Here is a 22,619-nt window from a genome sequence, read left to right on the forward strand (position 1 = left end):
TAAACACCATGGGACCAGGCAGCCGTCATATCGCTCAGGAAGGAGACGCGTTCTGTCTCCTAGAGATGAACGTACTTTGGTGCAAAAAGTGCAAATCAATCCCAGAACAACAGAAAAGGACCTTGTGCAGAAGTTCTGGAGGAAACAGCTGCAAAAGTATCTATATCCACAGTAAAACGTGTCCTATATCGACATAACCTGAAAGGCAGGGATTTAAAAAATAATGGAATTAACGGTGCTCTGTGGGATGTTCAAAGTTTCAGATATTTTCTTATAACCCAACCCTGATCGGTACTTCTCCACAACTTTCTCCCTGACCTGTTTGAAGAGCTCCTTGGTCTTCATGGTGCCGCTTGCTTGGTGGTGCCCCGTGCTTAGTGGTGTTGCAGACTTTGGGGCCATTCAGAACAGGTGTACACAGTTGAAGTCGGAAGTTTACATACACCTCAGCCAAATATATTTAAACTCAGTTTTTCACAATTCCTGACATTTAATCGTAGTAAAAATTCCCTGTCTTAGGTCAGTTGGGATCACCACTTTATTTTAAGAATGTGAAATGTCAGAATAATAGCTGAGCGTATTATTTATTTCAGCTTTTATTTCTTTCATCACATTCCCAGTGGGTCAGAAGTTTACATATACTCAATTAGTATTTGGCAGCATTGCCTTTGTTTAACTTGGGTCATTCATTTTGTGTAGCCTTCTACAAGCTTCCCACAATAAGTTGGGTGAATTTTGGCCCATTCCATCTGAGAGAACTGGTGTAACTGAGTCAGGTTTGTAGGCCTCCTTGCTCGCACACGCTTTTTCAATTCTGCCCGCAAATGTTCTATAGGATTGAGGTCAGGGCTTTGTGATGGCCACTCCAATACCTCGACTTTGTTGTCCTTAAGCCATTTTGCCACAACTTTGGAAGTATGCCTGGGGTCATTGTCCATTTGGAAGACCCATTTGCGACCAAGCTTTAACTTCTTGACTGATGTCTTGAGCGGTTGCTTCAATATATCCACATAATATTCCTCCTCATGATGTAATCTATTTTTGAAGTGCACCAGTCCCTCCTGCAGCGAACACCCCCACAACATGATGCTGCCAACCCCGTGCTTCATGGTTGGGATGGTGTTTTTCGGCTTGCAAGCCTCCCCTTTTTTCCTCCAAGCATAACGATGGTCATTATGGCCAAGCAGTTCTATTATTGTTTCATCAGACTAGAGGACATTTCTCCAAAAAGTACAATCTTTGTCACCATGTGCAGTTGCAAACTGTAGTCTGGCTTTTTATGGTGGTTTTGGAGTAGTGTTAGAGGAATACAATTCCTATATGTTTAATACCCAATTCAATTAATACACTCAGCCCATTTCTAAGGATTTGTAAGAAACTTATTTGCATAAAATGGGTGGAGACCAGTCTCATAATCAAGCAATAGCGTTTATTCTCGAGAGTACTGAACATGATACAATTTACAACAGGTTATGAACTGAAAATGACGTTGTAGGTTTTAAACTGTCCCGTCCCTCCTCCACTCCGGTACATTGGCAGTATAGTTCTCAAGCCTTCCTACATCGACCCCCACAGTATAGATAATTTATGACCAGGCCAAAGCCTCCCTGTGTAGATAAGCATTCTAGCCAGTCTGACGATAAGTTCATTCGTTTCTACCAAGGAACAGACAGTCATTGTTCTAATACTTGATTAGAATTACACACATTATATTCAGTACTAGGATTTAAAGAAAATGCATACGTCTATACAGTAACATAATAGTATTCTGATTAGTCAGTCCTGATTGAAATGTATACATAATTAGTCATTATTGATTAAAAAAATAAATCCCTTCACAAGTAGGCTTCTTCCTTGCTGAGTAGCCTTTCAGGTTATGTCGATATAGGACAAATTTTACTGTGGATATAGATACTTTTGTTCTTGTTTCCTCCAGCATTTTCTCAAGATCCTTTGCTGTTGTTCTGGGATTGATTTGCACTTTTCGCACCAAAGTACGTACATCTCTTAGTATATATAAACTTCCGACTTCAACTGTATTTATGACCTTTTTAAAATCGAATGTGGGAGAGAGAATGAGATAGTACCCTCAAAACACCAGTCTCAACATTTAAGAGGTGACTCTGGGATGCTGATCTTCTAGGCAGAGTTCCTCTGTCCTGTATCTGTGTTCTTTTGCCAATCATAATCTTTTGTCTTTTTATTGGCCAGTCTGAGATATGGCTTTTTCTTTGCAACTCTGCCTAGAAGGCCAGCATCCCGGAGTCGCCTCTTCACTGTTGATGTTGAGACTGGTGTTTTATTTAATGAAGCTGCCAGTTGAGGACTTGTGAGGCTTCTGTTATTCAAACTAGACACTCTAATTTACTTGTCCTCTTGCTCAGTCGTGCGCCGGGACCTCCCACTCCTCTTTCTATTCTGGTTAGGGCCAGTTTGCGCTGTTCTGTGAAGGGAGTAGTACACAGCGTTGTACGAGATATTCAGTTTCTTTGCAATTTCTCGCATGGGATAGCCTTCATTTCTCAGAACAAGAATAGACTGATGAGTTTCAGAAGAAAGTTCTTTGTTTCTGGCCATTTTGAGCCTGTAATCGAACCCACAAATGTGGATGCTCCAGATACTCAACTAGTCTGAAGAAGGACAGTTTTACTGCTTCTTTACTCAGCACAACAGTTCCGGCTATGCTAACATAATTGCAAAAGGGTTTTCTAATGATCAATTAGCCTTTTAAAATGATAAACTTGGATTAGCTAACACAACGTGCCATTGGAACACAGGAGTGATGGTTGCTGATAATGGGCCTCTGTACGCCTATGTAGATATTCCATAAAACATCAGCTGTTTCCAGCTACAATAGTCATTTACAACATTAACAATGCCTACACTGTATTTCTGATCAATTTGATGTTCTTTTAATGGACAAAAAATGTATTTTTCTTTCAAAAACAAGGACATTTCTAAGTGACCCCAAACGTTTGAAGGCCAGTGTATGTCTATAAAGTGTAATATTGGAATGCAAACTCAAAATTGAATACATTTCATCTCTATATCTGATGTGGTAAAGGTTTCTTATTTTTTTAAGCCAATAACCATGTGTGTGAGGTGTATACTTTTGTTTCAATGTATATTTGTTTAAGTTTACCAAGAAGCACTCTGTGTGACCCTGATTTAGCCCACTGCAATTAATATGAAAGGCGAATCCTAAATATGAAAATACTACATGTCATGTCTCAAACCTGATATACATCTTACCCCTGTATTGGTTCATGTCCTGTGGATTGGAGAAGAAAATAGACGAGTTCAGCAGGAAAGTGAGCTAGTCAGGTAGCCGGGAGCCTTAATTCTTGCACAAAATCCAGCCTAGCTGACGGATGCACTTTTTCTGATTTTGGACCATTTTTTTTTCTCTGGCCTCCATTGATTTAGTCACCCTAATTCTGTGTTTTTTGATTGGATACCCTATGTAAATGAAGAATGCGTGTGGGTGAATGACAAATCAACGGTTTGTGACTTTGTAGTGCCATTAGGAGAACAGACTGTACCACTGGCTCACTGGTGGATTCTATCCAGGCTCCATGGTTAAGCATGAACCAGCGAAACCATGTCAAGGCCTATCTATCCACCGCAGGGTGGCCCTGGGTAAGTTGGCAGTATTAATCTTATTATACCTGCATTCACATTTCAACCAGAGGGAGAGCGAAGAGAGATGGAATTGCCCCTCTTTAAGTATTCAGGCCGTGCTGCATATTGTTTGATATAATCAGTGTGGGCCTGGAGGTAACGCTAGCTAGCACAGCACTCAAATACACAGCTCTCCCCAGGGTAATATAAGTCTAAATAACACCGGCATGATTTATGTGGATCCAACACATGCTGTGGGAGATACTACATGTGAAAGAACATGGCATATTTCCCCCAGCTCTTGGTTGACGATGTTACAGTATGATTTTGTGTGTGTGTGTGTGTGTGTGTGTGTGTGTGTGTGTGTGTGTGTGTGTGTGTGTGTGTGTGTGTGTGTGTGTGTGTGTGTGTGTGTGTGTGTGTGTGTGTGTGTGTGTGTGTGTGTGTGTGTGTGTGTGTGTCGGCGTCTAGATCAGTTATTGCATGGTTTGGTAAATAGAAAGAGGATTGTGCCGATGGGTGTATTTGGTGTGCATGGATGAGAATCACAAAGCTGGTCCACATTGTTATGCTTCACCTGAAATGTATTTTTCTTCCCACCAGTGGCCCTGCTACCACAATACAGACAGACACAGGGAGTATACAGTGCAACATTTAGGCTCACACACTCTATACATTTCCACAGTAAGCTTAAGATTCATGTAGCCTTGGAGAGGTTAAGGTTCCACATGCCTGGGTCTAGATGAGACTTTACATATGAATGGAACAAGTCGGGTGTCTCAAGTTTGAAAAACAATGGACTTATTCCTCGATAGCACCAGATCCCTCTTCAGACAATAATCTGTTTGGTTTTGAATGTGGACTTAAGTTTTTGAGTAATGTTGACTGTTGGGGCCCACTAACCCATTTTAGTGGGTTGAGTTGTGGGTTGAGTGCTTGGTGGAGAGGGACAGGCTGGAGGAGATGATAGGTAATGTAAATCATGGCCCGTGCTTCAGTATTATGTATTGTTCAATATTGTGTGTGTGTGCGTGTGCACGTGTGTGTGTGTGCGTGTGTTGTTCAATATTGTGTGCGTGTGTGTGTGTGCGTGTGTGTGTGGAGCAGAGAGAAATCCTATCAGACAGAACACTTCAATACAGCTTTGAATAAAAATGAAGAAGATAGAGGAGAGAAGAGTGAGCTGTGAGTACTACCATATTTGACAAACAGGAGAGATTTCAGTCCTGACTTCAATGGAATTAGACCAGCATGAATTTGCTTCCACAGTACCCCGGCATATTATTAGTTAAAACAAAACATTAAATAAGACTATTCAAATATTTCCAACATGTTTCCAGTCAGGTATCTAGCATATACACTCTTATAAAAAAAGGTGCTATCTAGAACCTAAAAGGGTTCTTCGGCTGTCCCCACAGGGGAACTCTTTAAATAACTATTTTTGGTTCTAGGTGGAACCCTTTTGAGTTCCATGTAGAACCCTTTACACAAAGGGTTCTACATGGAACCCAAAAGAGTTTTACCTGGAACCAAAAAGAGTTCTCCTATAGCGACAGCCTAAGAACCCTTTTGGAACCTTTGTTCTAAGAGTGTATAATCATGCATAAAGTTAACAACATATTCATTAATCTATTCAAATGAACTTATAAATATATTCACTGATTTATTCATTAACTTCAAGCATGCACGCCTGCTGAGCCCGGGTTTATGTAGTCGTTGATGTTGAATGTGTCATTGGAAGCCTGAGTGTAGGCTGGTCACCGGTATAGTATTCAGTATTCTGGAGCAATCAGTATTTCTGAGCATACAGTCAGAGAGGAGAGGTGGGAGGGGAGAGAAGCCCCTATCACTCCTTTCTGCTAATTAAAACTAACGACTCCAGGTGCTGCAAGGAGTCGGACAGAAGAGGGGCCGGGCGGCTGTGTTTGTGTTGGTGGTTCGCCTTCGTTATGATCTCCATCCATTCTCTTTAGGAATCTCCTCACTATCGACTCCATCACGCTCGACGTCCAGTATGCAATCCAAGAACAGGGGTGATCTAAATGCAAATGACATGACATGATGTATTATGGTGTGATGGAACTATACTATAGATAGGCGGTCGGAAGACATTTTTTAATGACGTAATCTCAATATTAGCTGTCAGTCAATAGGCCTCGGTTATTACCCTCTAGCAGTAGGCCTACTGTTGGAGAGTATTTCGACACTCCCTATCCCCTGTCTCTATCCTCGACACTCTCTATCCTCTGTCTTAACCCATTCAGTGGCCTTAGAGCTCAGAATAGATTGAGATAGAGAGATAGAGGGAGAGGCAGAGAGAGAGAGGGGGAGAGGGGAAGAGAGTGAGAAAGGCAGAGGGAGATAGAGAGGGAGAATGAGAGAGCGGGAGAGAGGGAGTGAGGCAGAGGGAGAGAAAGTGAAAGTGCAGAGGGGAGGCAGAGAGAGAGAGGGGGAGAGAGGGAGAGAGGCAGAGGGAAAGTGAGAGGCAGTGTCAGAGAGAGAGAGGGAGAGAGAGGGAGAGAGGCAGAGGGAAAGGGAGAGGCAGTGTCAGAGAGAAAGAGGGAGAGAGAGGGAGAGAGGCAGAGGGAAAGGGAGAGGCAGTGTCAGAGAGAAAGAGGGAGAGAGAGGGAGAGAGGCAGAGGGAAAGGGAGAGGCAGTGTCAGAGAGAAAGAGGGAGAGAGAGGGAGAGAGGCAGAGGGAAAGGGAGAGGCAGTGTCAGAGAGAGAGAGGAAGAGAGAGGGAGAGAGTCTGAGGGAAAGGGAGAGGCAGTGTCAGAGAGAAAGAGGGAGAGAGAGGGAGAGAGGCAGAGGGAAAGGGAGAGGCAGTGTCAGAGAGAAAGAGGGAGAGAGAGGGAGAGAGGCAGAGGGAAAGGGAGAGGCAGTGTCAGAGAGAAAGAGGGAGAGAGAGGGAGAGAGGCAGAGGGAAAGGGAGAGGCAGTGTCAGAGAGAAAGAGGAAGAGAGAGGGAGAGAGGCAGAGGGAAAGGGAGAGGCAGTGTCAGAGAGAAAGAGGGAGAGAGAGGGAGAGAGGCAGAGGGAAAGGGAGAGGCAGTGTCAGAGAGAAAGAGGAAGAGAGAGGGAGAGAGGCAGAGGGAAAGGGAGAGGCAGTGTCAGAGAGAAAGAGGGAGAGAGAGGGAGAGAGGCAGTGTCAGAGAGAAAGAGGAAGAGAGAGGGAGAGAGGCAGAGGGAAAGGGAGAGGCAGTGTCAGAGAGAAAGAGGGAGAGAGAGGGAGAGAGGCAGTGTCAGAGAGAGAGAGGAAGAGAGAGGGAGAGAGGCAGAGGGAAAGGGAGAGGCAGTGTCAGAGAGAAAGTGGGAGAGAGAGGGAGAGAGGCAGAGGGAAAGGGAGAGGCAGTGTCAGAGAGAAAGAGGGAGAGAGAGGGAGAGAGGCAGTGTCAGAGAGAGAGAGAGAGAGAGAGAGAGAGAGAGAGAGAGAGAGAGAGAGAGAGAGAGAGAGAGAGAGAGAGAGAGAGAGAGAGAGGCAGTGTCAGAGAGAGAGAGGGAGAGAGAGGCAGAGGGAAAGGGAGAGGGAGAGAGAGAGAGAGAGAGAGAGAGAGGCAGTGTCAGAGAGAGAGAGGGAGATGGTGAGAATATGTTTATGTTAGACCCAGATAGAGCCTGGCTCTCAGTATTAACCTATTCTGTGGCCTTTTGGAGAGAGAGAGAACGAGAGTAGGAGAGAGAGAGAGAGACGGAAAAAGCTGAGTGTGCCCATGTTTATTCGAATGTGTGACATGTTGAATCACACTTGAATGAGCAGTCATTATGGCTATTGCTCGAATGGGAGGCCTATTTAAATGTCACAATCCATGGTGTCTAGCACTCCCTATATGCTGACAACTGTATTACACAGAATACGAAGCAACAATGTCAACCACCCTCCCACCTCAAAGGGTTACCAGGTGCAATAGACTGATCATAAAACATTGACAATATTGACAACTTAGACTCAGAACAGTCCAGGAATGAATAGTGTGTGTGTGCGTGCGTGTGTGTGTGTGTGTGTGTGTGTGTGTGTGTGTGTGTGTGTGTGTGTGTGTGTGTGTGTGTGTGTGTGTGTGTGTGTGTGTGTGTGTGTGTGTGTGTGTGTGTGTGTGTGTGTGTGTGTATTCATACCCCTTGACTTACCACACCTGAACCACCCCCCCCCCCATAAAAAAAAAATCTAACCCATCTACACACAATACAGCCGAATGACAAAGTGAAAACATGTTTATGGAAATGTTTGCATATTTATTGAAAATTAAATACAGATATGTCTTTTTCAACAATGGACGATGGAGCAACACCTGGGGAGGGATGCTCCATGGCGGCAGAGAGGCTACTGGAGGCAGGGCATCGGGAAGATGGTAGTGCAGTGGGAGGCGAGTTACACGTGGATCGGGAATTCAGTGAGGCCTTTGGGTTTACATCTTATGCCCTTAAACGTCCGAAGCTTACTACCGAAGATTGATGAGATATGCTTGTTGGTTTGCAAATCAGAGGTGGGAGTCTTATGTTTTACCGAGACATGGCTAGATTCATCTGTTTGTGACTCAGAAATTGAGATAGTCAATTACTCTGTTGTCAGGAAGGATCGGAAATCGGAACGGTGGGGGAATATGTGCGTTTGTAAGATCGGACATTGCTTTTAACGTCAGATCGGATTTAAGCGTTGATCTGGAGATTGTCTGACTGGATATTTGCCTTCCCAAAAACCAAGCCGATTTTGTTGGGGGTGTGTTACATGCCGCCCAATCAGAATTCCTTCTATGAAGGTCTCGAAATTGTATTGTCAAACTGTAAAGTTTCCCTGGTGAAGGAAATCATTTTGTTTGAGGATTTCAATACTGATGTCTGTAAAAAGGATAGCCCAACCCACAGTGTATTTTTGTACTTCTGCTCTGACCCAAATGATAAAAGATCCCTCCAGGGTATGTGAAACAGTGCCAAGTACAATTGACTTAATGTTGGTGTCTGATAAATCCAAAATATCGCAGAGTGGAGTAATAGTATATGGAATCAGTGATCATTTTATTACATTTTGCAGAAGGAGGGTTTTTAAAGATACATTTATGTGTCACAAAACCGTTAGAATCAGAGGACATAAAATAATGTGTTGAAATGTTTAGGGAGCAGGTGGGTAAAATTGACTGGTCATCTGTGTTGGATAGTGTAGGGGTAGACAGTGCCTGGGAAGCCTTTAAATGTAGATTCCTTGATGTGGTGAATGTGGTGGCTCCCATTAGACGGGTCAGGGTAAAACAGAGATCTAGCCCTTGGTTTAATCATGAGATTCTAGAACCTATCGAAGCAAGGAATAAGGCCTTTAAGAAATGGTGAAGTCTCAAGAGCAGCCTGATTTTTTCCCTATATAAACGTCACAGAAACGAAGCACAGAGCAGGATGGATGAAGCTAAGAGGGGTTACTTTGTTGTGAAAATAATTGAGAACAAAAATGCTTTGGAAATCATTTAAGGAACTAGGCTGTAGTAGTACTACCAAAAACAGACTAAACAGTATTGGACTGAACATCAGGGGGAGATGGAATATAGCCAGCAAGCCGGTTAGCAGTCTACCAGTTCTGGTTTGTATGGAAACAACCAAGTCAAAAAGTATTAAGCCGAGTTAGGGGTTCAGCCAAACTCTTTTTCTTTTGAAAAGGTAGCAACAGACAAAATAGTACGCTAGCGGAGCTTAAATATTCCAAAGCTGCAGGCCTGGATAATATTCCTGTATGGTTTCTTATAGATTCTGCTGAGCAAATTTGCCCTTATATTACGCATATTGTTAATCTCTCTTGAACAAGGCATCTTTCCCACGGACATGAAACTTGCTAAAGTTATATCTCTGTATAAGAAGGGGTCAAAGTCTGATAGGCCTGTATCTATTCTCAGTATAACATCAAAGATCCTGGAGAGAGTTGTACATGAGCAAATTTATGAATATATCAACTAATAAAGTCTAATATATGATTTTCAGTTGGGTTTTAGAAAAACATACTCCACCGATTCATGTCTACTTTACTTGACTGACTACATCAGGAAAGAGATTGATGAGGGAAATCTGTGTGGAATAGTACTGCTTGACCTACAGAAGGCCTTTGATACAGTTGACCACTGTCTCCTAATCTCCAAAGTAGAGGCACTGGGGTTAAGCATTATCCCTCTAGGCTGGGTAAAGTCCTATTTGTCAGGTAGGGAGCAAGTAGTAGAGGTTAATGGGAGCAAAACCAATGAGTTGTGGTGTTCCGCAGGGGAGCGTGCTTGGGCCTCTACTGTTTTTACTGTATATTAACGATATGAAAGATGCTTGTTCTTGACGTCTTTTCCTTTATGCGGATGACTCTACACTTCTGGTGTCTCACAAAAGTAAAACTATGTTGGAAAGCATACTTAGCACAGAGCTTACTAACATTAGCAAATGGCTTGGAGATAATAAGCTAAATTAGAATGGTGAGGTGCTGACTACTAAAACCTCTGTTAGCTACCTGAGATGTATCCTTGATGGAAGCTTGGGAGGTGTGTGCAAGTGCTAGGGAAGGTTAATGCCAGCACTACGTTTTTGGCTCGAAAGTCCAAGCTGCTTGATAAGGACTCCATGAAAGTACTAGCCACTGCCCTCATTCAATGCCATTTTGACTATGCTAGTAATTCCTGGTTTGGGGGCTTATCTAAGCTTATGAAGGGGAAGCTCCAGATAGCCTAGAATAAGCTGATCGGGGTAGTATTGAAGGTGAGTCCACATACTCACATAGGCAGGAGCTGCTTTCAGGAACTAAACTGGCTGCCTGTTGAGGCTAGGGTTTCCCAGATTAGACTAGGTTTCGTTTACAGGAGTAATTATGGATCTGCGCCCAGATATCTAACTGATTACTTTCCTCGTGTTAGGGATGCACACAATCACAGCACCGTGCTTATACAGAATCAAGAGTAATGCTGGGAAAGGTACTCTCTTGTATACTGGAGCCTCAGAATGGAATGAGTTGCCTCTGCCCATAAAAATGACATCCTCTCTGGGCAGCCTTAAAAAGGAATTAATCAGCCAATTAATCAGCCTCATGGTGAAATCCCTGAGTTGTTTACTACATCTTCGGCAACTGAGTTAGGAAGGACGCCTGTATATGTGGGTGTATTGATGCAACCTCCAAAGTCTAATTAATACCTTCACCATGGTCAAAGGAATATTCAATGTCTCCTTTTTTAAATCCATCTACCAGTAGGTGCCCTTCTTTGCGAAGCATTGGAAAACCTCTCTGGTCTTTTTGGTTGTATCTGTGTTTGAAATGCACTGCTCAACTCAGGGGCCTTACAGATAATTGTATGTGTGGGGTACAGAGATGAGGTAATCATTCAAAAGTCATGTTAAACACTATTATTGCACTCAATGAGTGTGACTTGTTAAGTGCATTTTTTACTACTGAACTTATTTAGGCTTGGGGTTGAATACTTCTTCAAAGAATGTGTTTGTTTATGTTTAAAAAAATCATTATAAGAAGTGATTTAACAAATCATTATCATTGTTACGAAAACAACATCTTAGAATGAAAACATCGCAAACACGTACAAACTATATTTTTTTTATTTGATAAAATGTACAAAATAGATCAAATATTATTTCAAATAGTTAAGTATTTTTCTTGTGTCATTACAATAGATATACGACATGATAGAAAACATTTATGTACAAGACTGAGGTTGTGCAGTGAGAAAGACATCAATGAGATTTGCATCTTCTCCACATGGAGAAGAATAGGGGGGAAATGAAAGGCAATAAGTTAATAAGATGGTTTTAATGCAGGCAGGTCCTCAGAATTTGCAGCAGAAGCCACAGCCCTTGTTGTGACAGCAGTTGCAGCACCAACGGCACAGGGAGAGGTGGCTCTGGCGCTTGAACCTGAAGTGCTCCTGTATCCCGCCAAGAAAAGACAATGAAGAAAGGAGGGAACAAGCTCATGGTAAGTATTTCTGTCCAAGTCTCCACTTCACAAGCACGTTGTGCACAGTTCGCCCCTAAGCCCTCTCTAACGGCTCACAATCAAACGATAACAGGTAGCGCAAGTAAGTTAATTCAATTCTGCGGGGCAAAAGCAACCACGTCGATTTTAATTTGCTAAAGGTAATTACTTCATTAATTCACTCAATTGAACGTACCGGCAGATGCATGGACTCGCCGCCCGGCTGTTGATGTTCCCCAACTGGACTGTCAATGCTTCCAACCTCTTCATTTTTTTCTCCTGCAAAGACATTTTGCACAAATGAATAATGATCAACCTCTAAAATAGATGCAGACATGTTTGAAGTGCGTTGGTGTTAGAAAATGAGCCATACCTCGGAGAAAGGAACAGCGGTGCTTTCAAGGATGGACATGCATGCGAGGACGACCACCACTGCACATGCAACACCGAAGGCCTTCATTCTCGGTTGTGTTAAGAAGGTTATAGCCTATTTAAAAAGTCTGGTTGAAATCAGTTGGAATTCAAGTGGCAGTTCATAAAGAAGATCAGAACTCTTCAATTGTCCCACAAAGAGACACTCTCCAACGCACAATTTTAAGTCCCAAGTTAGTTGATGGTCCTTTTGGTGTCTGTGGTTGAGGGACTTCTCTGTCTTTTGTTGAGACTGTGGTACATCGGTATTATACACACTTTGGCCACTATTGTGCAATCCTGCCACTTGACCCGATTCCCACTAGATGACACAGCCGCAAAGTCAAAACAGCTTTCCCGTCTTGACAACGGATGCCGCTCCGGCGGAAGTAATCAATTGACAAATATCCCGGCCAATCACAACACTGTAAGTAATACTGTGAAACAATATCATTCCACTATTACATCAGATATATTATGGACATTTTCATTACACTGCAATGCAAAAATGAAAGAACAAAATTCCTCTGTGGCACCTGTCACGTTCTGACCATTGTTCGTGTGTGTTTTCCTTGTTTTAGTGTTGGTCAGGACGTGAGCTGGGTGGGCATTCTATGTTGTGTGTCTGGTTTGTCTATTTCTATGTTTGGCCTGATATGGTTCTCAATCAGAGGCAGGTGTTAGTCATTGTCTCTGATTGGGAACCATATTTAGGTAGCCTGTTTTGTGTTGGGTTTTGTGGGTGATTGTTACTGTCTTTGTGTTTGCACCAGATGGGACTGTTTTAGGTTTTCTCACATTTGTTGTTTTTGTTAGTTATCTCATGTGTAGTTTCTTAATAAATTAAAGAACATGAATAACCACCACGCTGCATTTTGGTCCGCCTCTCTTTCCCCAGAAAACCATTACAGCACCTTTCATTCAGTTGTTTCAAGTGTTATTAGGAATACAAGAATATGATATTATTAGGTGGCAGGTGTTGTATTATGTAGTGTTCATCAGACCTTATGAAAAATAAATTTCTTTAAAAGGTCTAGGTAGGCTATATAATAGTGATTTATGCAAGGAATTATTAGGCAATGGTCATTTTGTAGTTGAAAAAAAAAATATTTATTTGAAAGTGTAGGCAGCTGAAATGTCTTGTGTGGCTCAGTTGGTAGAGCATGTTGCTTGCAATGCCAGGTTTGTGGGTTCAATTTCCAAGGGGGAAAAAGTATGAGGTTAATACACTTACTGTAAGTTGCTCTGGATAAGAGTGTATTTTTATTTTATTTTAATTACAACGACACTTTTCATGCTATGCTGCTATATCACATTTCATTAACACAAAATTGTACTGTGAAAATTGTCATTTGCATCCTCAAAAAAGTCTGATAAGTGGTTAATAGCCTAATAATAACTAATTGTATGTGCTCTCAGGGGCTCAACTTGTTTGATACTAAACTATTACATTTGAATCCATTCAATAATTATTTTGTTGGCTGTGCCCAACTTGTCTCTGTAAGTGAAAATAGCATTGTTGTGGGGACCACTGAGCCCATCTGTCTTCTATACAGAGAACCCTTTGCCATCATTTGTTGACTTTGGGAGACTGGAACATCAGTGTTAACAAATATAACCACGAGTGACTTCGCATTGGAATCCACCCACCGAGCTTTATTTGTTCAGTAGTAGTGAAAGTGGGGGTGAGGGAGGAACTTTCTGCAATGTCACCAGCCGCCAGCACTATCTTTGAGAATCTTCTGGTCAAACAGAGCTTGGCTCCAGTGGGGCGGACACAGAGACACAGTCAGCTAGACAGGCGCCAGTCCACCACTCGCTCCTCCTGGGCCGGTGCATTGGCCCCCTGTTTCCCCCCTCTGTCATCCTAACTACCTCTGTCTCCTCCCTCCTCCCTCTCATGTACTTTATTTGCCTGGGCACTTGACACAAAATGTCCCAAAAATTAAAGTTAAGAAAAATATTTACTAATGAAATAGCTAACCGCCAAAAAAATACAATTGGCAGCTTTCTTCCAACCCTCACCTTCTCCAGACCAGCCATAAAGCTTGTTGGCTTGCACGATTGCTGTGGCTAATTTGTTAATGTAGAACTGGGTCGCTCTCAGCTCATTATTTGAAATAAAGGTAAACAATATGCTAATGAACTCCAGTAGTGTTCAGTGTTCTAAAACCCTGCCCCCGACTACAGCAACTCAGTCCAACTCGTCCCCTGTTTGCTGGGACATTCTCTGCCTCATGGGGCAGTGTTGAGCACTGACTGTTTTTTTAGGCTGTACTAACAAGCCAGACCTAGTTCATACAGGAGATAGGATTTTCAAAGTGCATATACTAATCCCAATTTCAGTCTCCTTTTAGCAGAGTAGTATGGACTACACTGAGTGTACAAAAAAATAACTAGTTGCAAATTCATCGGGGCATGGACTTTACATGGTGTCGAAAGCGTTTCACAGGGATGTTGGCCCATGTTGACTCCAATCCCACAGTTGTGTCAAGTTGGCTGGATGTCCTTTGGATGGTGGGCCATTCTTGATACACACAGGAAACGGTTGAGCGTGAAAAACCCAGCAGCGGTGCAGTTCTTGACACAAACCAGTGAGCCTGGCACCTATTACCATACCCTGTTGGAAGGCACTTAAATATTCTGTCTTTCCCATTCACCCTCTGAATGGCACACATTCCCAATCAATGTCTCAGTTGTCTTGAAGGCTTTAAAAAAAACATTTGACCTCTGTCCTCCCCTTCATCTACACTGATTGAAATGGATTTAACAAGTAACATCAATAAGGGATCATAGATTTCACCTGGACTCACCTGGTCAGTCTATGTCATGGAATGTGTGCCATTCAGAGTGGTTAAATATCCCTATTTTGAAATACAGTCCCTTCAGAAAGTTTCTCATACTTATTTCAAATTGTGTTGTGTTACTTACTGCCTGAATTCAAAAGGTATTCAATATATTTTGTTCACTCACCCATCTACATACAATACCCCATAATGACAAAGTGAAAACATGTTTTCAGAAATATTAGCAAATGTATTGAAATTAAATACAGAAATATCTCATTTGCATAAGTATTCACACCCCTGAGTCAATACTTTGTAGAAGCACCTTAGGCATTGATTACAGCTGTGAGTCTTTCTGGGTAAGTGTCTGAGAGCTTTCCACACCTGGAAATTGCGCAACATTTTCCCAGTATTATTTTCAAAATTCTTCAAGCTCTGTCAAATTGTTTGTTGATCATTGCTAGACAACCATTTTCAGGTTTTGCCCTAGATTTTCAAGTAGATTTAAGTCAAACTGTAACTCGGCCACTCGGGAACATTCACTGTCTTCTTGGTAAGCAACTCCAGTGTAGATTTGGCCTTATGTTTTAGGTTATTGTCCTGATGAAATGTACATTCATTTCCCAGTGTCGGGTGGAAAGCAGACTGAACCAGGTTTTCCTCTAGGATTTTACCTGTGCTTAGCTCCAATCCGTAAATTGTTTATCCTGAAAAGCTCCCAGTCCTTAACGATGACAAGCATACCCATAACATGATACAGCCACCACTATGCTTGAAAATATGGCGAGTGGTACTGAGAAATGTTTTGTATTGGATTTGCCCCAAACATAACACTTTGTATTCGGAAAAAAAGTGAATTGCTTTGCCATATTTTTTGCAGTATTACTTTCGTGCCTTGTTGCAAGCAGGATTCATACTTTTCACTTAGGTTAGTATTGTGGAACAACTACAACATTGTTGATCCATCCTCAGTTTCTATGAGATTGCCATTAAACTGTCCCCCAAAATAAATCTAAAGGAAGTTTGTTCTGAAGTGTCTGTCCTATATTTGAGACATATAAGAAAGATCAGGAAACATATACACTGCCGTTCAAAAGTTTGGGGTCACTTAGAAACGTCCTTGTTTTCCATGAAAACATAAATGAAATGAGTTGCAAAATGAATAGGAAATATAGTCAAGACGTTGACAAGGTTATAAATAATGATTTCTAATTGAAATAATGATTGTGTCCTTCAAATTTTGCTTCATCAAAGAATCCTCCATTTGCAGCAATTACAGCCTTGCAGACCTTTGGCATTCTAGTTGTCTATTTGTTGAGGTAATCAAAAGAGATTTCACCCCATGCTTCCTGATGCACCTCCCATAAGTTGGCTTGGCTTGATGGGCACTTCTTAAGTACCATATGGTCAAGCTGCTCCCACAACAGCTCAATAGGGTTGAGATCTGGTGACTGTGTTGGCTACTGCATTATGGACAGAATAGCAGCTAACTGCTTCTTCACTAAATAGTTATTTCATAGTTTGGAGCTGTGCTTTGGGGCATTGTCCTGTTGTAGGAGGAAATTGGCTTCAATTAATTGCCGTCCACAGGGTATGGCATGGCATTGCAAAATGGAGTGATAGCCTTCCTTCTTCAAGATCCCTTTTATCCTGTACAAATCTCCCATTTTACCACCACCAAAGCACCTCCAGACCATCACATTGCCTCCACCATGCTTGACAGATGGTGTCAAGCATTCCTCCAGATCTTTTCATTTTTTCTGCATTTCACAAATGTTATTCTTTGTGATCTGAATACCTCAAACTCGTCTGTCCTTAACACTTCTTTCCAATCTTCAGTTGTCTAGTGTCTGTGTTATTTTGCCCATCTTAATCTTTTCTTTTTATTGGCTTGTATGAGATATGTCTTTTTCTTTGCAACTCTGCCTAGAAGGCCAGCATCCTGGAGTCGCCTCTTCACTGTTGACGTTGAGACTGGTGTTTTGTGGGTACTATTTAATGAAGCTGCCAGTTGAGGAATTGTGAGGCGTCTGTTTCTCAAACTAGACACTCTAATGTACTTGTCCTCTTGCTCAGTTGTGCACCTGGGCCTCCCACTCCTCTTTCTATTCTGGTTAGGGCCAGTTTGCGCTGTTCTGTGAAGGGAGTAGTACACAGCGTTGTACGAGATCTTCAGATTCTTGGCAATTTCTCGCATGGAATAGCCTTAATTTCTCAGAACAAGAATAAACTGACGAGTTTCAGAAGAAAGTTCTTTGTTTCTGGTCATTTTCAGCCTGTAATCAAACCCACAAATGCTGATGCTCCAGATACTCAACTAGTCTAAAGAAGGCCAGTTTTGTTGCTTCTGCTGATAATGGGTCTCTGTACGCCTATGTAGATATCCCATTAAAAATCTGCCGTTTCCAGCTACAATAGTCATTTACAACATTAACAATGTCTACACTGTATTTCTGATCAATTTGATGTTCTTTCAATGGACAAGAAATGTGCTTTTCACTTAGACATTTCTAAGTGAACCCAAACTTTTGAACGGTAATGTATACTGTTGAAGTCGGAAGTTCACATACACCTTAGCCAAATACATTTAAACTCAGTTTTTCACAATTCCTGACATTTAATCCTAGTAAAAAGTCCCTGTCTTAGGTCAGCTAGGATCACCACTTTATTTTAATAATTTGAAATGTCAGAATAATAGTAGAGAGAATCATTTATTTCAGCGTTTATTTCTTTCATCACATTCCCAGTGGGTCAGAAGTTTACATACACTCAATTAGTATTTGGTCAAAGGTTTTGGTTAGCCTTCCACAAGCTTCCCACAATAAATTGGGTGATTTTTGGCCCATTCCTCCTGACAGAGCTGGTGTAACTGAGTCAGGTTTGTAGGCCTGCTTGCTCGCACATGCTTTTTCAGTTCTGCCCACACATTTTCTATAGGATTGAGGTCAGGGCTTTGTGATGGCCACTCCAATACCTTGACTTTGTTGTCCTTAAGACATTTTGCCACAGCTTTGGAAGTATGCTTGGGGTCATTGTCCATTTGGAAGACCAATTTGTGACCAAGCTTTAACTTCCTGACCGATTTTTTGAGATGCTGCTTCAATATATCCACATAATGTTCCTGCCTCATGATGCCATCTATTTTGTGAAGTGCACCAGTCCCTCTTGCAGCAAAGCACCCCCACAACATGATGCTGCCACCCCCGTGCTTCACGGTTGGGATGGTGTTCTTCGGCTTGCAAGCGTTCCCCTTTCCCCCCCCAAAAATAACGATGGTCATTATGGCCGAACAGTTCCATTTTTCATTCATCAGACCAGAGGACATTTCTCCAAAATGTACCATCTTTGTCCCCATGTGCAGTTGCAAACCATAGTCTGGCTTTTTTATGGCTGTTTTGGAGCAGTGGCTTCTTCCTTATGTCGATATAGGACTCATTTTACTGTGGATATAGATACTTTTGTAGCTGTTTCCTCCAGCATCTTCACAAGGTCCTTTACTGTTGTTCTGGGATTGTTTTGCACGTTTCACACCAAAGTACATTCATCTCTAGGAGACAGAACGTGTCTCCTTCCTGAGCGCTATGACGGCTGCGTGGTCCCATGGTGTTTATACTTGCGTACTGTTGTTTGTTCAGATGAATGTGGTACCTTCAGGCGTTTGGAAATTGCTCCCAAGGATGAACCAGACTTGTGGAGGTCTACAATTATGTTTCTGAGGTCTTGGCTGATTTCTTTTGATTTTCCCATGATGTCAAGCAAAGAAGCACTGAGTTTGAAGGTAGGCCTTGAAATACATCCACAGGTACACCTCCAATTGACTCAAAATATATAAATTAGCCTACCAGAAGCTTCTAAAGCCATGATATCATTTTCTGGAATTTTCCAAGCTGTTTAAAGGCACAGTCAATTTAGTGTATGTAAGCTTCTGACCCACTGGAATTGTTATACAGTGAATTATAAGTGAAATAATCTGTCTGTAAACAATTGCTGGAAAAATGACTTGTCTTATGCACAAAGTACATGTCCTAACCGACTTGCCAAAACTATAGATTGTTAACAAGAAATTTGGGGAGAGGTTGAAAAACAAGTTTTAATGGCTCCAACCTAAATGTATGTAAACTTCTGACTTCAACTGTATATATTTACATGTAGTTAACCACTTATTTTTGCACTGAACAATTTCCATATATATACTACTTCCAATCATTTTTTCAACTGGTACCTGGGGACATTCAGACGGGTCCCGTGAGGCCTGTGGGCGTCCTAGCGCAAAGCAACCAACATGTACGTGTTTGTTAGAGTCTCACCTTCCATGGAGGAGTCATTTTAGCCCAAACGGTTCAGACGCTACAGACAGAAGTTGGCAGACTAGTTGGCAAACTAGCTTTCCCAGACAAAATGGAGAAAACCATCATGTTTGTGAGAGTCTCATCTTTCCATAATAGTTTTTTGAAGGCCAAAGTTTCCGCAACAGAGGATTTTGTAAGAAGACCAATTTTCAGGAAGTCTCATGATCTGACAAACACTGCTATAGCTCTGTCACCTTTCACCACAGATGCGGAAGTGCGACATCGGTGGATTTAGTGGATGGAAATGCATAAAAAAACAGATATCTCTAGCTTAAACTGACAGATTTTTATGGGGATTTTATGATGCCATTTTCTTCCCTGTGGGGGCTTGGATTTCCGTTGGGGCTCGGACATCGACTTTAGGGTTTTTTAAACACTATTATTGCACACAGAGTGAGCCCATGCAACTTATTGTGTGACTTGTTAAGCGCATTTTTACTACTGCGTTTATTTAGGCTTAACATAATAAAAGGGTTGAATACTTACTACTTCAAAGACATTTCAGATTTTTGTTTTTTGATTCATTTGCAAACATTTCCAAAAACATCATTCCACTTCGACATTATGTAGGCCGGTGACACAAAATCTCAACTTAATCCATTTTAAATTCAAGCTGTAACACAACCAATGTGGAAAAAGTCAAGAGGTGTGAATACTTTCTGAAGGCACTGTGGATTCCATTCCCAGACGCGACTAATTTGAATACGCCTCTGGCTGTCAGGCCTGAACATTTAGCCACAGGGTACACATCTATAGCAGATTCATAATTCAGAGACAACCATGTTTGTTATTCAAAGAATGTGTTTATTTATATTTTTTAAAAAGTGTCACTGTAAGAAATCATTTAACAAATCATTATCATAGCTACAAAAACAACATCTTAGAAAGAAAATATTGCAAACATGTACAAACTAGAAAATGTACAAAACAATTTACACAATAGAAAATAAAAATCCCCACTTATTTCAATTGGCTATGTCTTTTTCCTGCGTCATTAGGCTATACAATAGATATACAACATGATACAAAACATTTATGTACAAGACTGAGGTTGTGCAGTGAGAAAGACATCAATGAGATTTGCATCTTCTCCACAGAGTCCAAAAGAAATTTAGAAGAATAGGGGGGAAATGAAAGGCAATAAGTTAATAAGATGGTTTTAATGCAGGCAGGTCCTCAGAATTTGCAGCAGAAGCCACAGCCCTTGTTGTGACAGCAGTTGCAGCACCAACGGCACAGGGAGAGGTGGCTCTGACGCTTGAACCTGAAGTGCTCCTGTATCCCGCCAAGAAAAGACAATGAAGAAAGGAGGGAACAAGCTCATGGTAAGTACTTCTGTCCAAGTCTCCCCTTCACAAGCACATTGCACACTGCTCGCCCTGAAGCCCTTGCTAATGGCTCACAATCAAATGGTTAACAACTAGCGCTTGTGGGCTAATTCAATTCCAAGGGTGAAACGCAACCACTTAGATGTTAATTTGCCAAAGGTAATTACTTAATTCATTCACTCAATTGAACGTACCGGCAGATGCATGGACTCGCTGCCCGGCTGTTGATGTTCCCCAACTGGACTGTCAATGCTTCCGACCTCCTCCGTTCGCACCTGCAAAGACATTATGTACAAATGAGTAATGACCAACTTCTAAAATCGATACACACATGTTTGTAGTGGGTTAGTGTTGGAGAATTAGCCATACCTCAGAGAACGGAACAGCAGTGCTTTCAAGGATGAACATGCATGCGAGGACGACCACCACTGCAAATGCAACACTGAAGGCCTTCATTCTCGGTTTTGTTAGGAAGCTTATAGCCTATTTAAAAGTCCTGTTGAAAACAGTTGGAATTGAAGTGACAGTTTATGATGAAGATCAGAGCTCTCCAATTTTCCCAAAATGCGGCGCTCTCCAATGCAGTTTTCAATGCACTAAGACGAGTCCAAAGTTGATTGATTGTCCTTTTGATGTCAGCGGATGAGGGACTTCTCTGTCATGTGGTGAGACTGCGGTGCAATGGTATTTATACACACTTTGGCCACTATTGTGCAATCATGCCCCCATTTGGACAATGGAGCGCATTCCCGTCACATATTACCTAATCCACTTTCCCGTTTTCAAAAATGGGAAATTGTATAGTTTTTTTGTCTTTCCTTTAGGGTGGATAACTGAAAATTGATGATAATTTATTTCCTCTGTCGAAATCTGAAAGAATTGTGGAAATTACCCAACAGCAGGAGTCATGGAAGAACAGTTACTGGAATTGCATGGCTGGCTGCACAGCCCTTTTGTCTGACCTGGGAAATCCCTCCACATGAGGGATTGAGCCATTACAGTATCCATTCCTCTGTCTAAAGGACTTCATTATAACCCTTCCAATGGAAGAATTAGCCCTCTTTTGACATGTAATTAGCAACGCTTTCATTTGACGTATAATGTGGTGTAATGTGAGGAACCTGCAGTCGAACAGAATAAACTTCATTTGAAAGAAAAGGAGCAGTAAAAGAGTAGAAGGGAAAAGAGAGGTGCAAACTGATCACTTCATTCAGGGTGTTTCAAGTGTTATTAGAAATAGAGGAATATGACAATAATATGTGACACGCATCATGTTGTGTTTATCAGACCTAATGAAAAATACATGTCAAAGGTCAGGCAGTAGTAGTAATAGTGATTCACACTTGAATTGTTTCATAAAGGTATTTTGTAGTTGAAAAAAAAAGAAGACACATTTAATATCCTGCTATGCTGCTACACTGAGTGTACAAAACATTACGAACACCTTCCTAATTCATCGGGGAATAGACTATATAATGTGTTTGAAAGCGTTTCACAGGGATCCTGGCCCATGTTGACTCCAATACTTCTCACAGTTGTGTCAAGTTGGCTGGATGTCCTTTGGGTGTTGGACCATTCTTGATACACACAGGAAACTGTTGAGCATGAAAAACCCAGCAGCGTTGCAGCCCTTGAGACTAACCAGTGAGCCTGGCACCTACTACCATACCCCGTTCAAAGGTACTTTCTTGTCTTGCTCATTCCCCCTCTGAATGGCACATGTACACAATCCATGTCTAGGTTCTGGCCTTTCTAGGGAGTTTTTCCTAGCCACCGTGTTTCTACACCTGCATTGCTTGCTGTTTGGGGTTTTAGGCTGGGTTTCTGTACAGCACTTTGAGATATCAGCTGATGTACGAAGGGCTATATAAATAAAATTTGATGTCTCAATTGTTTTAAGGCTTAAAAATCCTTCTTTAATCTGTCTCCTCCCCTTCATCTACACTGATTGAAGTGGATTTAACAAGTGATGGGAAGAGCAGGTGTTCTTAATGTTTTGTACACTCAGTGTAAATCATATTTCATGTACACAAAATCATACTGCAAATTGTAAGCCTGTGAATGCCTAATTTGCATCCTCAAAGAGTCTGTGATGAGTTGATAAGTGGTTAATAGCCTAATAATAATTAATTGGATGTTCACTCAAGGGCTCAACTTGTTGGATATTATATCATTATACTATTAGGTTTTAATC

The 22,619-nt window shown here is 41.7% G+C and overlaps 2 protein-coding genes across 2 annotated transcripts; both read right to left on the reverse strand.

Moving 5' to 3' along the window:
* Positions 1-11,242: 11,242 nt before the first annotated feature.
* LOC118364317 (hepcidin-like) lies at positions 11,243-12,011 on the reverse strand. The gene is made up of 3 exons (XM_035745766.2): positions 11,923-12,011; positions 11,748-11,826; positions 11,243-11,501 (listed from the first exon to the last, which is right to left on the reverse strand). The coding sequence occupies exons 1-3, from the start codon at positions 12,009-12,011 to the stop codon at positions 11,403-11,405; spliced, it is 267 nt and encodes an 88-aa protein (XP_035601659.1). The 3' UTR covers positions 11,243-11,402.
* Positions 12,012-19,880: 7,869 nt separating this feature from the next.
* Positions 19,881-21,087, reverse strand: hamp (hepcidin). The gene is made up of 3 exons (XM_035745765.2): positions 20,795-21,087; positions 20,620-20,700; positions 19,881-20,372 (listed from the first exon to the last, which is right to left on the reverse strand). Exons 1-3 carry the CDS (start codon positions 20,879-20,881, stop codon positions 20,274-20,276), a joined length of 267 nt encoding a protein of 88 aa, XP_035601658.1. The 5' UTR covers positions 20,882-21,087; the 3' UTR covers positions 19,881-20,273.
* Positions 21,088-22,619: the final 1,532 nt, after the last annotated feature.

This window comes from Oncorhynchus keta, chromosome 31 (assembly GCF_023373465.1).
Source record: "Oncorhynchus keta strain PuntledgeMale-10-30-2019 chromosome 31, Oket_V2, whole genome shotgun sequence".
Taxonomy (NCBI): Eukaryota; Metazoa; Chordata; class Actinopteri; order Salmoniformes; family Salmonidae; genus Oncorhynchus; species Oncorhynchus keta.

Coding starts and splice junctions, on each gene's coding strand:
- hamp (XM_035745765.2), bottom strand. CDS start 20,881: ATGAAGGCCTTCAGTGTTGCATTTGCAGTGGTGGTCGTCCTCGCATGC. Junction 20,701..20,794: donor CTGCTGTTCCGTTCTCTGAG/GTATGGCTAATT, acceptor ATGTCTTTGCAG/GTGCGAACGGAGGAGGTCGG. Junction 20,373..20,619: donor GCGAGTCCATGCATCTGCCG/GTACGTTCAATT, acceptor GGCGGGATACAG/GAGCACTTCAGGTTCAAGCG.
- LOC118364317 (XM_035745766.2), bottom strand. CDS start 12,011: ATGAAGGCCTTCGGTGTTGCATGTGCAGTGGTGGTCGTCCTCGCATGC. Junction 11,827..11,922: donor GCTGTTCCTTTCTCCGAGGT/ATGGCTCATTTT, acceptor CTTTGCAGGAGA/AAAAAATGAAGAGGTTGGAA. Junction 11,502..11,747: donor GCGAGTCCATGCATCTGCCG/GTACGTTCAATT, acceptor GGCGGGATACAG/GAGCACTTCAGGTTCAAGCG.